The 17,241-nt window shown below is 42.6% G+C and overlaps 1 protein-coding gene across 1 annotated transcript in view; it reads left to right on the top strand.

Annotated features, from left to right (window-relative positions):
• Positions 1–14,963, top strand: part of SSPN (sarcospan) — a 38,196-nt gene extending 23,233 nt beyond the window's left edge. Inside the window, exons 2-3 of the mRNA XM_049783853.1 lie at positions 6,230–6,316; positions 14,497–14,963. Of these exons, the coding sequence (XP_049639810.1) occupies positions 6,230–6,316; positions 14,497–14,862 (453 nt within the window). The 3' untranslated portion in view covers positions 14,863–14,963. The remainder of the gene's footprint in view (positions 1–6,229; positions 6,317–14,496) is intronic.
• The last annotated feature ends 2,278 nt before the right edge of the window (positions 14,964–17,241 follow it).

Here is a 17,241-nt window from a genome sequence, read left to right as displayed (position 1 = left end):
CTGAGCACATAGCCAGGAGTAACCCCTGAGCGTCAAACGGGTGTGGCCCAAAAACCAAAAAAAAAAAAAAAAATGGGAAGAGTCCTACTAGAGGCTATATCTATCAGTTTAAGAGCAGAGAAGGAAAAGGAAGAAAAACATAATAACAATACAAAAGAATTCAAAAAGCACCAGAGCAATATAGACAACAGCCACACAATTACCACAGTCCTGAAATAAAAACAAAACAAAGCACAAAAGAAAAACAACAAAGATTTTTGATTTGTGCTTCTCTCTCTTTCTCTCTCTCTCTCTTTCTTGCATAGGCACAGTAATTATTGGGGAGATTAGAAAGGGAATTCCGTTGGCCTAAGAGATACAGGATTCTTCACCCTTGAAGTACACTGTCATAGGAATAACTTCATACTGAATCTTAACAGTGAAAAAGGCTCTCACTTGTGGGATCAACTGTTACTTAAAGTGTTATGTTTCTGCTTCATCTAACTTCCTCTAATGAGAAGAAAGTATTTCTCAGTGCTGTTATCTTTCTTTTATCTAAAAGTGTAATATAAATGTGTGGCCATTCAGAGAGAAGATTTATATCCTGTTTATTTAACACCAAAATCTTCATTGTGTTTTAAAAAAACTAACACATGGTGAGGAAGAAACAATACAGTTGAAGGGAGATTGAGGGTGTGAGAGATTTAGGGAGTGATCAGTAAGATCAGTAAGATAACAAAATTTCAGGAGCAATGAATAAACCTTTATTATTTATTTATTTATTTATTTATTTATTTTTGGTTTTTTGGGGCCACACCCGGCATTGCTCAGGGGTTACTCCTGGCTGTCTGCTCAGAAATAGCTCCTGGCAGGCATGAGGGACCATATGGGACACCGGGATTCGAACCAACCACCTTTGGTCCTGGATCAGCAAGGCAAACGCCGCTGTGCTATCTCTCCAGGCCCTGAACCTTTATTTTTAATAAATTATGCCTTTAATAATTTTTATCTCAGTTTTCTTTCATAAAAATGCATTTTTTAGGAAATGTATTAAGGGGCTGGAGAGCTAGCACGGTGATAGGGCATTTTTCTTGCATTCAGCCAACCCAGATGGAACCTGGTTCAATTCCCGGCACCCATATGGACCCCCAGCCTGCCAGGGGCAATTTCTGAGTGCAGAGTCAGGAGTAACTTCTGAACACCACTAGATGTGGCCCAACAACCAATCAGCCAATTAATCAGTAGAGTTTAAAAAAAAAGGAAATGAGAGCAGGAGAGATAGCATGGAGGTCGGGCATTTGCCTTGCATGCAGAAGGATGATGGTTCGAATCCCTGAATCCCATATGGTCCCCCAATCCTGCCAGGAGTGATTTCTGAGCTTAGATCCAGGAGTAACCCCTGAGCACTGCTGGGTGAGACCCAAAAATAAAAAAAAATGTATTATGTGTATATATAAAGTATAGAAGTATAGTATATACTATATATTATAAAGTATTCAAAAAGTATTCTTTACGAGTCTATATGTGGTGACAACTACTATTGTGGTCATTATTATTTTCTAATACGAGAACTATTACATATCATCTTATTTCACAGCTATCATGCCAGGGCATTCTTGCTTACAACTCTTCTGTAGGAAAATCCACCACTCTGTCACATAGTTCTGGGCTTCTAATTCCCTCAAATTTCACCCAGGCATGCGCATTAAGAAGACAAAGTTTCTCAATGTTTCTTCAGTATGTGGTTGGCTTGGGAAATCTGGAAATGGATCCTGATCAATCCCAAGTCCTCAGCGATTCTCACTCACTTTGTCTGACTGTGAGAATTTAGTGGAAATGCTTAAGTTATGCTAAAATATTCTCCTCCATTCGTCTGAACTCTTGATCCAATAAACAGCCTTTAATAGATCCTCATGAAATGTTCTTTTGTATGTTGTCAAAGACAGCACGCTAACCAACACTTCTCCTTAGAGAGACTGTTCAATCCACAAATCGCAATATATTTATCAAGTGTGGGAATGTTTTCTAATATTCTATTTGCATTTAGTAAATAGATGAAATTTGCATAAATTCTCTTCAGAACTATCTCGAGACACATTGATGTTTCTGCTAGATCTCTCTTGTTTTGTTTGCCTCCTTGTTTATTTTGGTTTGGTGGGGCCACACCTGGAGGTCCTTGAGGGATTAAACCTAGGGCTCCAGCATGCAAAGCATGCCTTCTGTCCTCTGAGCAATTTCTCCAGCCCTAGATTTTGTTGTTGTTTTTTGTTGTTGATCAGTTGGTTGTGCAAACACAGGAAGAGTTTCAGTGGGTATTGTATGGACCCCAATGACAGCACTTTGGGTACAAAGGTGGCTATGGGTAATCTGCCAGCAGTGACTCACATTTCAGGCTCAGGATTGAGAAGGGGGTGGTTGGAAAGTTGGAGGGCATGGAAAGTTGAACAAAGACTTGAACAAAGCATTTGGCAGGGGAAGGTTTTTCCCCAGGTTGCCCTGTGAAGCAGGAAGGAAGGAAGGAAGGAAGGAAGGAAGGAAGGAAGGAAGGAAGGAAGGAAGGAAGGAAGGAAGGAAGGAAGGAAGGAAGGAAGGAAGGAAGGAAGGAAGGAAGGAAGGAAGGAAGGAAGGAAGGAAGGAAGGAAGGAAGGAGGAGGGAGGGAGGGAGGGAGGGAGGGAGGGAGGGAGGGAGGGAGGGAGGGAGGAAAGAAGGAGAAAGGAAGGAAGGAAGGAAGGAGGAAAGAAGGAGAAAGGAAGGAAGGAAGGAAGGAAGGAGGAAAGAAGTAGAAAGGAAGGAAGGAAGGAAGGAAGGAAGGAAGGAAGGAAGGAAGGAAGGAAGGAAGGAAGGAAGGAAGGAAGGAAGGAAGGAAGGAAGGAAGGAAGGGAGGGAGGGAGGGAGGGAGGAAAGAAGGAGAAAGGAAGGAAGGAAGGAGGAAAGAAGGAGAAAGGAAGGAAGGAAGGAAGGAAGGAAGGAAGGAAGGAAGGAAGGAAGGAAGGAAGGAAGGAAGGAAGGAAGGAAGGAAGGAAGGAAGGAAGGAAGGAAGGAAGGAAAGAGAAAAAGAAAAAGAGATAGAGGACAAATAAATTGGAGGTGGTATGAATGTCACAAACCAGAATGCCAATATGAACATCTCAGATAGAAGTAAATACCAAGAGGCATATTCTCACAAAATGTTTTAGGTACACCTCTAGTCAGGCCCAAAGGACATAGAAAGGGACCTACAAATAAGTTCTAAGTCCTGATTCCAGTCTTTTCTTTGCTTTGTAACAAATCGTGAGAGGCAGGCGCCAGAGCAGTCTATGGGCTACAAGCAACCACCAGGACTGAGTGCAAGTCCTGGGCTTCCCCATAGAAAGATGCACTTAATATGCAGAACCCTTTTCATCTCTACTCAACCCCTAACTCCTGAGACTCCTCTCTGCAGATTGAAGGTCTTCAGATAGGACGTGGAATTCACAGCTCAACTTCTCTCACTTAATTTTTTCTTATTTTCCTAAGATTGTTTGATTTACAATACTGTGAATTATACACATAATCTCAACATCATACACCTTCCAGTGTACCCACTTCCCTCCCCCAAGAATCCCCAGTGCCTCTCCCTTGTCATCTCCCTACACACATACTCAGTTGGGTGGACCATTCTCCTGCTATGTTGCCTTTGGCCCATTGTGTACTCTACTGTGTCATTTTTATTTTAATATTTGCAAATTTATTTAAACACCTTGATTTACAAGAATTTTTATAATACAGTCATTTTAGGTATCCCAACACCAATCCCATCACCAGTGTGATCTTCCCTTCACCAAAGCCCCAAGTTTCCCACACGACCTCCAAGCCTGTCCCCTTCTCATATACAAAATAAGTTATTTTATATTGCTTGTTATCTCAAAATATAATGGTGTTTACTAAAGTCATTGTCTGAGAATATGCTAAAATGTTAGACACTAGTTGAGTCTCCCGTGTTATTGTTTTTGCTCATTGATCTTAAGGTTTCTAAGCTTTCCCATGTAATGTTCTATGCTCCTGCTGGGCTGTCAGAACTGTGAAATTTAGTGGTGTCCAGTTACCATGAACTGGGAGGACACAGCAGTGTGGCCTTCCCAGCTGGGCTATTCATCTGACAGTGTAGGTGTAAGTGGGTGTGAGTGAAACACTGAGCCTTTCAAAGAGTGAGGACTTGCCCTTCCACCTTAAGTCTCCAGTGATCTAGGCTCATAGACTGAGACTACCTGTTTTGGGTCCCTACAGCATAGCTTTAAGTCCCCATGTCTGAAATATAGTGTTCTGTAGCAGGACTTCTCTTGAGACCAAAAAATAAAAATATTCTCCAAAAAAATAGTCTCTGGGAAGTAATGGGGCAGGTCTTCTCCCCTCTGAGAAATTATCCTTGGTGTCTCTCATCTATGCCTTCATCCTCTTGAACTGAGCTGAACATTCAGGCTCTCAGGAGCTGCCCACCCTGTGGGCCTCTTGGCTCCTGGCTTTCCCAGTGTACTTGTTCCCCTTCGCCTGATGTGCAGTGACCTCACTGCTCATCCAGGCCAAGGTGTTTGTTGTATTGAATGAGTTCTTGGAAACTGCACCCAGCTACCTCTTCTCTGCTCCCATGGCCTCCCTTTTGCTGTGTTTTGAGAAGTCTGGAGAGCTTGCTTCCTTACTCCTGCCTGGGGAACAGGAAGACCCCATGCCCTTGTCCTGTCTGTCAAAACACAGCCCCTCAGTCAGGAACAGTCAGCCTGAATTTCTCCCTGCACCATGAAGTCTTCAGTTCAGAACTCAGACTTGCCAGTAGGCAGGACAGATTCCCAGCACCACCTGTTCCCTCCTGAGCACCAATAGATGCAGCTCTAGAGGTCTGGGGGAAAGGCATGTATTCTGGGGTTTCCTGTCCCCAGGAGCATGTGGAAAAGTCTCCACCTGATCTTAGAATAAGAGTAGAGATTTTTTTTCTTCCACTGTTTCAGCTCCACGAAGATTAGAAAAGAGGGAAGGCAGTGAGTTTCCAGAAAGCCCCATGTCCATCCTGGATTTGAAGACCTCAGAGCTTCAGTTTTCTCCCCACTGCTCTGCTGACTTGCCACTTCTTCACCCTGGGCCCTCCCTAGTTTTCTCCAGATCTTCCCTGTCCAACATGTGCTCTCATATTTGATGCTGCTGGACAGGCCATTCACTGCTCTTAGGTCATGCAACCAGCCCAGAAAGTCTATGCTTGATGGCAGTATCTCTTGCGGCCTTCGCTTCTGTGAACTGTTCTGAGGCAGGGTAGGAGGTGGGACTGAAACCTGGTGGTAGGTTGTCAGCATGTCCTGTCCAATATCTATCTCTAGAGAAATCATGCTTGCCAGAAAGGTTATTCTGTTGCTTATATTTTCTATCCTGCAGAAGGATTTAGCAGTGCTTTAGGGTTTCCAAAATATAGCACAAAAGCCTTTTGATAAGCAACTGTCACATTTAAAAAAAATTTCAGTGTTTGGGCTGGAGTGATAGTACCATGGAAAGGGCACTTATCTTGCACATGTCTGACCCAGGTTCAATTCTCAGCATCACAGATAGCCCCCCAGGCCTGCCAGGAGTGATTCCTAAGCACAGGGACAGAAGAAACCCCTGAGCACCACTGGGTGTTGTCCCCCCCCCCCCAAAAAAAAATAAAACCTACAGAAAACTTCCAGTGATGAAAAAAATTAATTAGTAAAAAACCTTCCAGTGCATAAAAAGGGGAATCTTGTTGGACTGAGGGCACTGAGAAACCATCCTTTCTCTAAGCAGTCACACCTCCTGCCATGCTCCTTCTGACTACATTTTTCTCTTCCCTGGCTCCCTAAATGCAGAGATCACTCTGCTTCTCCCTCCCTTGGTGACCTTTTAGCCTCCCATTATTCAAGAGGAACCAAATTTGCTTTTCCTGGAACTTGTGTCTGCCTGGAACTTTGCCTGCATTGTCTCCTAGTCTGGACTGGCCAGGTTTTTGCTGAGATTAGGAACATTTTATCTGCTACCTATGCTCTAAAAGACCTCATGTAGTCCCTGGCATATTTAAAGAACATAATGAATATCAGTGACTACATGGAAACAGAGGGGCCATGACATTTTTAAAGCTCTGTTCCATAGCCTAGGGTAGAACAGTCTATGAAGAGAATTCAGTGAAACACTTTTCCCCAACTAGAAACAGTGTCTGTTTCTAGTGACAGATGAAGCCACTGGTGTCATTTGAACGTGCTTCAGCCTGGTAACCTCCCATCTGTTCTTGCACAGGTCTGCTTGGTCGCCTATCTCGGCTTGTTTATGCTCTGTGTCTCCTACCAGGTGGATGAGCGAACATGTCTCCAGTTTGCTATGAAAGTAAGTTGTCATTTTTCTGTTTATTTTTTAATAACCACATGGAAAGAAAATCAGAGAATATTCTTTGAAGAATTGCTTATCTGATTTGTCAAGAAAGTGCATTATTAGGCAAAATAAAAATTGCTCTAGGCGGGCATTCATCTAGACCCCAGAGGTAATGCTGAATTTCTTTATAATTCTTGGTTTCTATAAACTGGATTGGCACAGAGCATGCAAAGGCTCCTTTATTGTCCTTAAAAGGAATATTGAGAATTCATCAGTGCAACAAGAATACTTGGCCAGAGAAAAGGTGTCTGTGTTGGTGCCCACGTTCGTATCTTGAGGGTGATTTGGAATATTTTAGCAATGAAGCAGTCTGTCTATTTCCTCTTGTAGGTGGGAATCAGTGACACAGAACAAGTACATTGGGTGTATCCAGATGGCCTGTGCCAGAATCTGAGGGCCGAGGGAGGGCTGGGCCACACATGGCTGAGCCTGTGGATGTCTGACATATGTGCATTTTTCTCCTCTGTTGGAGAAAGTACCATTGAGTGGGACCAATTCAAGTCAACAGTATTTTCACTGCACAGTTGAATCAACTCCAAAGGGAAGCAGAAGCCCATCCTTTCAGAGTTTCTGGAGATAAACACTCCAACTTGGCAATCAGAGCTAGGAGAAATCAGATTCCTACATTTTCCTTCAGCTACTATAACAGAACTGGAATTTTCATCCAGTTCGTGTGTGTGTGTGTGTGTGTGTGTGTGTGTGTGTGTGTGTGTGTGTGTGTGTGTGTGTGTGAGAGAGAGAGAGAGAGAGAGAGAGAGAGAGAGAGATAGGGTAAGGGAATTGATCATACTGCTTACTACTCTTTTATAAGAAAATATAAAAAAATAAGGCTGAAGCAATAGTACAATAAGTAGAAAGGACTCACCTTCCTTGAATTTGGCTGACCAAGGTTCAATCCCTGGCATCTCATATTGTCTCCTGATCCCACAAGGAGTAATTAGTGAGCACAGAGACATGAGTAACCCCTAAGTATCTCTGAAAGAGATGACCCCCAAAACAAAACAAAAAACTTATACTGCTTCATCCACTAAATAAGAAAGTATAAGGGATATAATAGAATATAAGTTAACCTATTATCTGAAAATATGAAGATTCAAAAGTAAGATGAGCATAATAAACTATAAATGAAGCTCTTGGCACAAGATAGCATGCTGATGCTGGTATCCACATATATGAATGCTGTAGAACAATTTAAGGGAATAAAAATGTTCACATTATTTCAGCTAGCCAAAAAAAAAAAACTGGCTATATACAAAACATACAGTATACATTTAAGGCAGGATAAAAATCATTCTGGTGTTCATAGATAAACTTTGTGATCTGGGAGTTAGTGGATCATGCTTGCATTATGTGGCATTTTCCTTAAATGTTGTAACATTCTCTGATGGTTAGACAAGGCTTTTCTGATTAAAATGGCTATCAGGGCTTGCTCTTTAAGCCTGTATACTCCCTTGAACATGAATCTTGCTTACTTGTTTCTACAGTTCTTTGCTCCCTGTGTTCTCTTAACACACATTTCCCCTCTTTCCTCTCATAACTTTCTCATAAAATTTTATTCAATAAACACTACCTTGCTTCACTAAAGAAAAAAAGATAACAGATTGTAGTTTCTGAATTAACGCAGCTAGAATTTTTGGTGGGTCTCCTACATTTGGGAAATTTGATATTGCCCTGTACTAATTCCCTAAAAGAAGGCCAGAGAACTCAAGATATGGACTTTTGTCATTGTTGTTAGAGGCTGATGAATACAAGTCATGGTGATGATTGTTTAAGAAACAAGATCTATTATAAGCAATGTGTTAAATTACAGGCTCTTTAGTCACCAGGTCAAATCTGCTGTGAATGAGGGTCTTCCGGTGGCTGTGAAAGATACCCCTCCCCCAGTGATGATCCCAGGAAGTAACAAAGACTTATAAAAAAAAAAGGATTTTATTTTAATAAAGCCCAAACCAGTCACCTCAACACATGCATTCATGTAGCACACAATGTCAACACTTATGTGTGGCAAGCACTCCACAAACATGCATACATAGAGCATACACTGCCTACACTTGTGTATCACAGCATACTACATACATACACACAGTAACAACCCATACATAGGACACACAGACACTGTACGCATACACCAAACAACACGGCATATGCGCACATGCTGCTTACATGTTCGCACAGGGCCATGTTTCATGATAATACATACATATGGCACTTATACATGTATTTGGCACAATACACAAATATGGACACATGGGCACACACCCAGTGCATACATTATATGGGTAAGCATATGTCCATGAGTATAGGGATATCACATATGTGTGCTGAAATTTTATGTTCACATACATACACATAACATTTGTGTACACACCACTTAGACATAGTGGAACACATCACAGAGCATTATATACATGCATGTTGGCCATACCCCATACATTTACACTCACATATATCATACATTACCCCCCTTAGGCACAATAGCTGGACTTTTGATGTCAAACTAGACCCTTGTTCTAGGGCCGGGCGATAAGTCTCTTGCTACCAATACTGTCCTTGCCCCTTGACTTTGGTTTGGTGGGGCAGTGTCCACTGGTGGGTGTGCTTGACCTTCCCATGTTGAACTTTAAGGGGCTTACGGTGGCTCTCAGGAACAGACCCTGCTTGTGTGCCAACGGACACTCGGGCACATTCCCAGGGCTCAGTGAGGTGCCAGCTGCCGTCTGCATGCCCAGGAGCCCCGGCTGGCTGCCACCTCCCACGTGCAGGGGGAGGCTCCCCTCACACAGTCCGGCTGCAGCAGGGCCTCACAGCTCTGCCACCAGGAAGGTAATTAAATAGCAGGCAAACCGCCCTCCTGTCGGTCTCTGTGCACGGAGGCTGAGGCCGATACCAATTAGAGGCAGGCAGGCACTTACATAAGCAGAACCAGGGCCGGGTGCACCCGCTGTCAGCCAGCCAGCCAGTCGCAGCTCGGCCCCGCTTTGCTCAAGACCTCCTTGCAGGGATCCTGAGGTCACTATCCACACTTTCATTCAGAGGTTATTCATGCAGTGCGGGTCCAACAAGCCACTTGCTTTTAAATGACAGATTCTAACGCAGAAGCTTGCTGCTGACAGAGGAGTTAAGTTCCAGGAAGGAATCATACTGCAGTGCCCGAAGGTGGAGTCCCTGGGCTCCAGGCCTAAGTCTGTTTCTGTCTTCAGATGGATAAAAAACTGTCTCTTGCTTTCCTAGGGATAGTAGAGGCAGAACTGCAGTCCGTGAGGAGCAGCAGCACAGAAAACAGTTTCATTTGTAAAAGAGCTCAGAGCCAGTTCACCGGCTTGGAAAGATGATTCAAATTGGGCAATCACTGCGTTTGTGTAAATGTTTACATGCGTTCTGCAAGCCAAGTCGACATCCTTACTCCTACATGACAATGAAGAAGACAAAGTCAGTGAGTTGAGCTGAGAGTCCCGAGAACTGGCAGGTCTTGCCAGCTCCAAGAATTTGTTTATTTTACGAATAGTTGAATGGTGCCACAAGGTACCAAGCACTGTTCTCTGCCCTTTAAAGATATCAACTCTTCTGCTCCTGATTCTGTTTGTGGGCAGATGCTCATGAGGGTCACTGAGGTTCTCACGGTATTGGTACTGGCCTAAGGTATATTGGTGATTAAAAAAAAATAATAATAAAATCCAGGTCTGAGCTCTGCAGTCTTACTCCCTGATTCTGAGCAAATGATATTGAGCTGCAAATGTTCCATGCCATGCATGGGCAGATCTTTTGATATGTGGGTAAAAGAAGTTTTTTAAATCTGTTTTATGTCCATACCTGGTAAGCGCTCAGGGGTCAATCCTGACTCTGCACTTAGTGATCATTCCTGGCAGGCTATCAGGGACATATGGGATACTGGGGATCAAACCCAGGTCAGCCGTGTGCAAGGCAAGCTCTCTTCCTGCTGTACTATCACTTCAATCTCTTCTGTTAATTAATTTTGGGGCAGATAGTTATCTTAACTTATATTGCATACTTATAAAAAGTAGCTATGGGGAGCAGAGTGATAGCACAGCAATAGGGCTGGCGCAATGGCACAGTGTGGAAGGCATTTTGCCTTGCACTTGGCTGACCCAGGTTCAAACTCCAGCATCTCATATCCGAGCACCACCAGGAGTGAATTCTGAGTGTAGAACCGGGAAGTAATCCCTGATCACCATTAAATGTGACACCCCCCAAAAAATTAGCTATAATTTTATGAACTTACAAAAACTTTTAAGTTGTATTGACATTAAATTGTAATGTCAATGAATGAGAAAAGTAGAATGCCTGTCTCGAATACAAGTGGGGAGAGAAGGAGGAAAATTGGGGACATTAGTGATGGGAATGTTGCACTGTTGAAGGGTTGTTCTTTTTATGACTGGAACCCAACTACAATCATGTTTGTAATCAAGATGCTTAAATAAAAATAATATTAAAAATAAAAATAAAAAATAATTAATTGTATTGAAGGGGACTAAATACAGAGTACAGGGGTAATAGTTCCTGTCTTGCAGGAAGCTGATCTTGGTTCAATCCCCCAGCACTACATATGGTTTAAATGCTCCTGAGCATTTCAATACCTTGGAGGCTCTTAAGCACAACCAGGTTACCCAGAAAGCTCAGGCCAGGACCCCAGCACCTCATCCTTTGAGCCACAGCCTGGCTGGCCAGACATTTCTCGGTGGGACCTCTGGGCTCTTGATTACTGCTTGAAAGGGACTCACCCCATCCCCACAATCATTGATATAGTATTGATTTACCAGTGGTCTGAGCTTCATCTCACACCTCAGCAGCCATATACACCACACAGGCTCAGTTAGGGCTGATCATCACCCTGTGAATCCCTGGGCTGTTTCTTTCACCTCAGTCCTCCTGGACTCACAGACTCACTAGGCAGTGCTCAGGGACAAGGGGCATTCCTGGCAGGGTTCTGGACTCATGTAATGCCAAGGGCATCACTTAAGACACATTCCAGGTATGTGCTCTACCATTTGAGCCACACTCATTGCCTTTGCTTGTCTCTTAATCTTCAATAAAGTGAAGTTGTGCAGCACTGATTACAAGAGAATCATCTCTTTTGCAATTATTTGACTTATCTACAGACTGAGAATAAGGAATCATTGTCATTGCTGCAATATATTGTGTCAATGAATGTCGCAGCAATCTGCCAAGTGTGTTATGCTGGTGTTTTGAAGGTAGAAGAATTTTTATTTTATTTCTTGGTTTTTGGATCACCCCTGCTGGCACTCAGGATTTACTCCTGGCTCTTCACTCAGAAGTTGCTCCTGGAAGGCTCAGAGGACCATATGGATGCCAGGATTCAAACCGGGGTCCATCCTGTATTGGTCATATGCAAGGCAAATGCCTTACGGCTATGCTACCACTCTGGGTCTCTGGTAGAATTCTTAAAGAACCTACTCAGTTTTAGCTACTGATGGTAATGCAAAATGGAGCAAAAGCTCTGAAGATATTCAGCTAAGCAGATGGTTCTCCAGTGGGAAATGACTACCTTCAACTGAGCCTTCCCTGCTAATAAAACCATTGACATGTCCATATTCTTAGGGTAAAGAACCTACAATGGCATGTGCACTCCATGACCAGCACCATTTAACTTGGCTCTTGGCAGCAAGAGATTGAAGTCACTTATAGAACTGGGATATCTCAGAACAATCTGGAATATTCAAATGTTTTTCCCCAACAGCCCCACAAAATCTATTCTCTTTTAGCCTATGCACTCCAATATTGTTCAGAAAAGATGGCCACTGAAAATATTAAGCATAGAGCTAAGTAATCGGTGATAGAACCAATCTTGCACATTATATATTCTCCTTTTAAAATCTATAATGTACCATTTTTAATTTATTTATTTTTATTTTTTAAGAGTTCAAGTTTATTTTTTTCTCTTTTTTTTGGTTCCCCAATTCATAATACAGACCAGGCAAAGAGCATGTGTTGAGGTGTATATGGGGTGCAAGTTTTTTTTAATTAATATTTTTATTTTTTATTTTTTTTATTTTTTTTTTGTTTTTTTGGGGCCACACCCGTTGATGCTCAGGGGTTACTCCTGGCTAAGTGCTCAGAAATTGCCCCTGGCTTGGGGGGACCATATGGGACACCGGGGGATCGAACCGCGGTCCTTTCCTTGGCTAGCGCTTGCAAGGCAGACACCTTACCTCTAGCGCCACCTCGCCGGCCCCTAATATTTTTATTTAAGCACCATGATTACAAACACTTTATAGTTGGGTTTCAGTTTTTGTATTTGATTCTCTTCCTCCAAGGAGACTAAATATATTAAGTATAAGTTATCCTCATTAAGTCTTTAAGATATAAAATGTTTTACTCAGGGCCCAGAGAGATAGCACAGCGGCATTTGCCTTGCAAGCAGCCAATCCAGGACCTAAGGTGGTTGGTTCGAATCCCGGTGTCCCATATGGTCCCCCGTGCCTGCCAGGAGCTATTTCTGAGCAGACAGCCAGGAGTAACCCCTGAGCACCGCCGGGTGTGGCCCAAAAACCAAAAACCAAAAAAAAAAAGTTTTACTCAACTGTTTCTCAGCTAGTGAAAAAACAGGTTTACCATGATAATCCTTCCAATATTTTTACTTCTAAAAATCATGTATAGTCTTAAAGAGTCTAAGAATTAAAGCACTTACCTTGAACACTGTCGACCTGGATTCCACTCCTAGTATCCCATATGGTATTCCAAGTATTTTCAAGAGCCCTCACAAAACTAGGAGTAAGTTCTGAGCTCAGCCAGGAATATCTTCCCACACCAAAAAAAAAAATCTTGTATATTTTAAAGTGTCTTTAATGAAAAGATTTGACAAATCCATGTATTCCATGGTTTCTATATTAAAACGAAATGACTGTAACCAGGCCCACACTTTCTGTGATCTCAGACATATTGTCAAAACAGGCATAACCTCAGAAATCACTGTTTTGTATGTGTGTGTGAGTGAGTGATTGAGTGAGAGAGTGAGCGAGCATGTATGCACAAGTGTGAGTGCATAATGTATGTATAGGAGGAAAAAGTGTGCATAAGTGTATGTAAACATGTATGTGGATGCATCTGGGAGCATGTGAGTATATGTATATATCTGTGTGTATATGTGAAAAGTGCATATATGTAGAGATAATCGTGTGTGAGAATGTGCTTTTATCTGTGTGTGAGAATGTAAATATGTGAGTGTTTATATATATGTGTGTGTGTGTGTGTGTGTGCACTTACCCACACCACCCAAATATAAAACCTAAAAATTCAAGAGCCCTATAGTTAGAATGTACACATGTTGGAAATTGTGACTATGTGGCAAACCACTCATTTGGAGGACTTACGTACACAGATTTCAAGATACATGTTTTATTTTGAATTGCATGTTATAGGCGATAGGGTGAAGGCATAATCTCTTCAGAGCCACTTTGAGCTAAAGCTGGAGCCAATTCACCAGAACTGCTCCTTAGAGTGGAAACTTTGGCACCATGTACTGGGAGTCAAAATCAGCCGCTGCGGGACCGTTGAGAGCTTCAGGAGCTGCATATAAACATCGTTGGTTCTAGGATGAGGCTGTGGCTGTTGAGGATGGCATTAGCTCATTCTCCTTCTGGAGCCATAGTTGTCTTTTTGACCACCAACCACTTATTGGAGATGGAGGCTTTCCTGGGCCACCATCATTGACCCGTAATACGTGTTGCTGATTTATACATCTCAGCCAGTCCAAACTAACTCTATATTTGCCTTACAGAAACTTGTTCTTTGTTTCCTACTGGTGTCTCAGCTTTTATTGCCGTACATCTTGAATCCAATTAAGCAGAGATTTTGCCTCTCAGCAATGTTTCTCATGTTAGGATTCATCTAAGCTGCTTGCTATATCCATACATAAACATCCCACAGTCCAATTATTATAGTTGCCTCTGTTCTCCAGAAGCACCCAGCATCTACATGGGCAACGAACACAGGGCAGGGGTTAAAGGAAGGCAAATGAATGGACTGTTTGAGGAGCTACAGCCCTAAACACCAGAGAAAGAAGTCAAACAATGGTTTTCCTAATGAGTTTTGTCCAGAGTTGTCCCATGTCCTATGTTCTTGGTAACCAGGCAAGTTTTTTTGCTGCTTCCTTGCAGGTGCTATACTTCTTGTTGAGTGCTCTGGGTCTGATGGTGTGTGTGCTGGCTGCCGCCTTCGCCACTCACCACTTGGTGCAGCTCACACAACTATCCTGTGAACCCATGCTGGACGCCTGCCAGTGCAAGTTGCCATCCTCAGAGGCCCTCAGCAGGAGCTTCGTGTACCGTGATGTTAGCGACTGCACCAGTATCACCAGCACACTCAAGTTCTTCTTCCTGGCCCAGATGGTTCTGAACTTGCTGTGTGGCCTCGTGTGTTTGCTGGCCTGCTTTGTGATGTGGAAACATCGGTACCAGGTCTTCTACGTGGGTGTCAAGATGTGTCCCCAAACAGCTTCTGAAGGCCAGCAGCAAAAAGTGTGATCATGTTCTTGCTTGGGGGTGGGAGAGCAAATAGGGAAGGAAGGAAGGAAGGAAGGAAGGAAGGAAGGAAGGAAGGAAGGAAGGAAGGAAGGAAGGAAGGAAGGAAGGAAGGAAGGAAGGAAGGAAGGAAGGAAGGAAGGAAGGAAGGAAGGAAGGAAGGAAGGAAGGAAGGAAGGAAGGAAGGAAGGAAGCCTTTTGGCAAGAGTGAATCTTCACTATTTTCTATGAATATTTTTATATTTTATAGAGCATTTTTTCCAAGTTTCTATGGTAATTAAAAAAAACTGTGTGGTCTAAATAAAATCCAAGTGGACTTGGGAATATTAAAAGCACGGCAAGCAGGACCGAAATGTGGAGCTGAGTCTCAGTTGGAGTCAGCCCTCAGCACATATAGTCCTGTCCTTGGAGGTACTTCTCTCCTATGGGTGCTCCCATCCCCTGGCTGTGTTCTCAGGTGCAATCCCCAAACCTCTGTCCTCTTTACTCAGCCCAGAAACATCGCTGAGGTGAACAAAGCCATCAACCAGCTGTGGAAACAGATAGACTCCCTGTTTTCTCTCATAAAGATGTCTTCCGGGCATGAAACAGCCAAACAGCAGCATAGCAAAGAGAAAGACTTGGCAAAGGGCTCATAAGGATGAATCCCTGGAAGATGGTAGCCTCCATTTATCGAGGGCTCCCTCAGTTTGCACCTGTAAGTAGCTCTCACTAAACGCTGGGGAAGTTATCTGCTTCCCAGTAATTGAAAGTTAGTGGTAACTGTATCCTTAATGATGTAGGTTTAAAAAAATAATTGCATTATGCGTCTATTTTCCCATCTAAAACAAACCATTAAAACTAATTTCTAGCTAATTGTGAATAATAATTATGCGCAGAAGTCTACTTAATGAGCCCTGACTGTACTCACATAGGGCTGTCGGTATCCGGGGAAGTTATTCTCACAAGAGAAGAGGCTCGAAGACTTTATTCTTCTGAAAGCAAAGCTTTACGGGGAAGGAAAAAAAATGTTTTATTAATAGCTCGGGTTAAAAATACCCAGTTAAACAAAAACAAGAGCATTTGTAATGGGAACAGTTTATGCAAATAGCACATTTGTGATCTGTTGTAAAGTCTCTTCACACCTCTGCACTTTGGAGGAAGATCTGGTAATGCCAGTGGGTTCCATTCAACAAGCTGAGTGTGAGAAGAAATTCTCTTTCAGCTTCATATGTTCACGGACATAGCTCAAATTTTGGGGCTCTTAGTTGTGTCTCCCATTGAACAGGAAGGTACAGTCTCTTGTTCTGTTTTGTTAAAAAAAAATTAGTTCCCTCTGGTGAGAGTCTCTTCTCTTTTACTAATCACTATTATTAAATTTAGTCCAGTATCACTCACTACTTTCAAGAGTGATAGCCAACTGCAAGCAAACCTGCACAATGTAAATGTTATCAACCACTTTTTACAGTTTCATCCTGCTTTCCTGAAAGCTAAAATGCAAGATTAAAAACTTAGCTCAATTTGCCAATGACTTATGTACTAATCAGGAAATCCTACCCTAAGAGAAAAACTATTTTTGTTTGCCTTAAAAGAGAGAAAAGTAATTTCATTATTTATGATTAGAATGACAATTTCAACATGCCATAAACATCCGAATCAAAAGGCAAGCATCTCTCCATTCCCCTCCCTCTACATATTTCTTTTGCCTCCTAAGAACTGATAAAGTGATGTTAAGTCCTTTGAGTGTGTTGATTGATTTTAAAAATGGCGTCTGTGCATTCGCTCCAGTCCAGAAGTCCTGGGGAGAGCTTCCTTGGGAAATCTAGCCAGAGCGTGCTTGAACACAACTCACATATAAATCACACCGGAGAACATGAAGAAAACCCACAGAATACTTTCTGCCCTGTTCAAAACCCCCAAATCAAATCCTTTTGGATGGTGGAAATTTCTTAGATGGAGAAAATGACCAGAAGTCTGAAACTTTGTTGGTGATTCTTTTGAAAGATAAGTACATGCTTTCCTTCTCATTCCATATTAGTTCAGTCTCAGCGGACACCCACCTTGAATACCTTAAGCAACTTTTACAGCAAACACTGCAGGCTCGTATCTTCACTAATGAAATTCTACACACCACCAAGGTGCTTTATGCTTTGCAAGTGATTCCGAGGTATTTTCGGATGGTACACTCAGCCCGGCTCCTATGCTTGCTGCCCATAAACCAGGCAAGCAGCGAGAGCGAGCATAGCTAGCATAGCATTCAGCTTGCAGATAGTCAAGACATAGGGATCTGGCAGTGATGTCACCAAATCATTCTATAAAATCCACCAAGAAAGAAAAGAACATTTTAAGGGAAAGAGAAGAAACAAGAGTCATTTTTGCCAGGAGTTCATTGAATATTGATCC

The sequence above is a fragment of the Suncus etruscus genome, chromosome 11, assembly GCF_024139225.1.
Source record: "Suncus etruscus isolate mSunEtr1 chromosome 11, mSunEtr1.pri.cur, whole genome shotgun sequence".
NCBI lineage: Eukaryota > Metazoa > Chordata > Mammalia > Eulipotyphla > Soricidae > Suncus > Suncus etruscus.
Note: the sequence above shows the minus strand (reverse complement) of the source record. Positions and strands in the feature narration are given on the sequence as shown.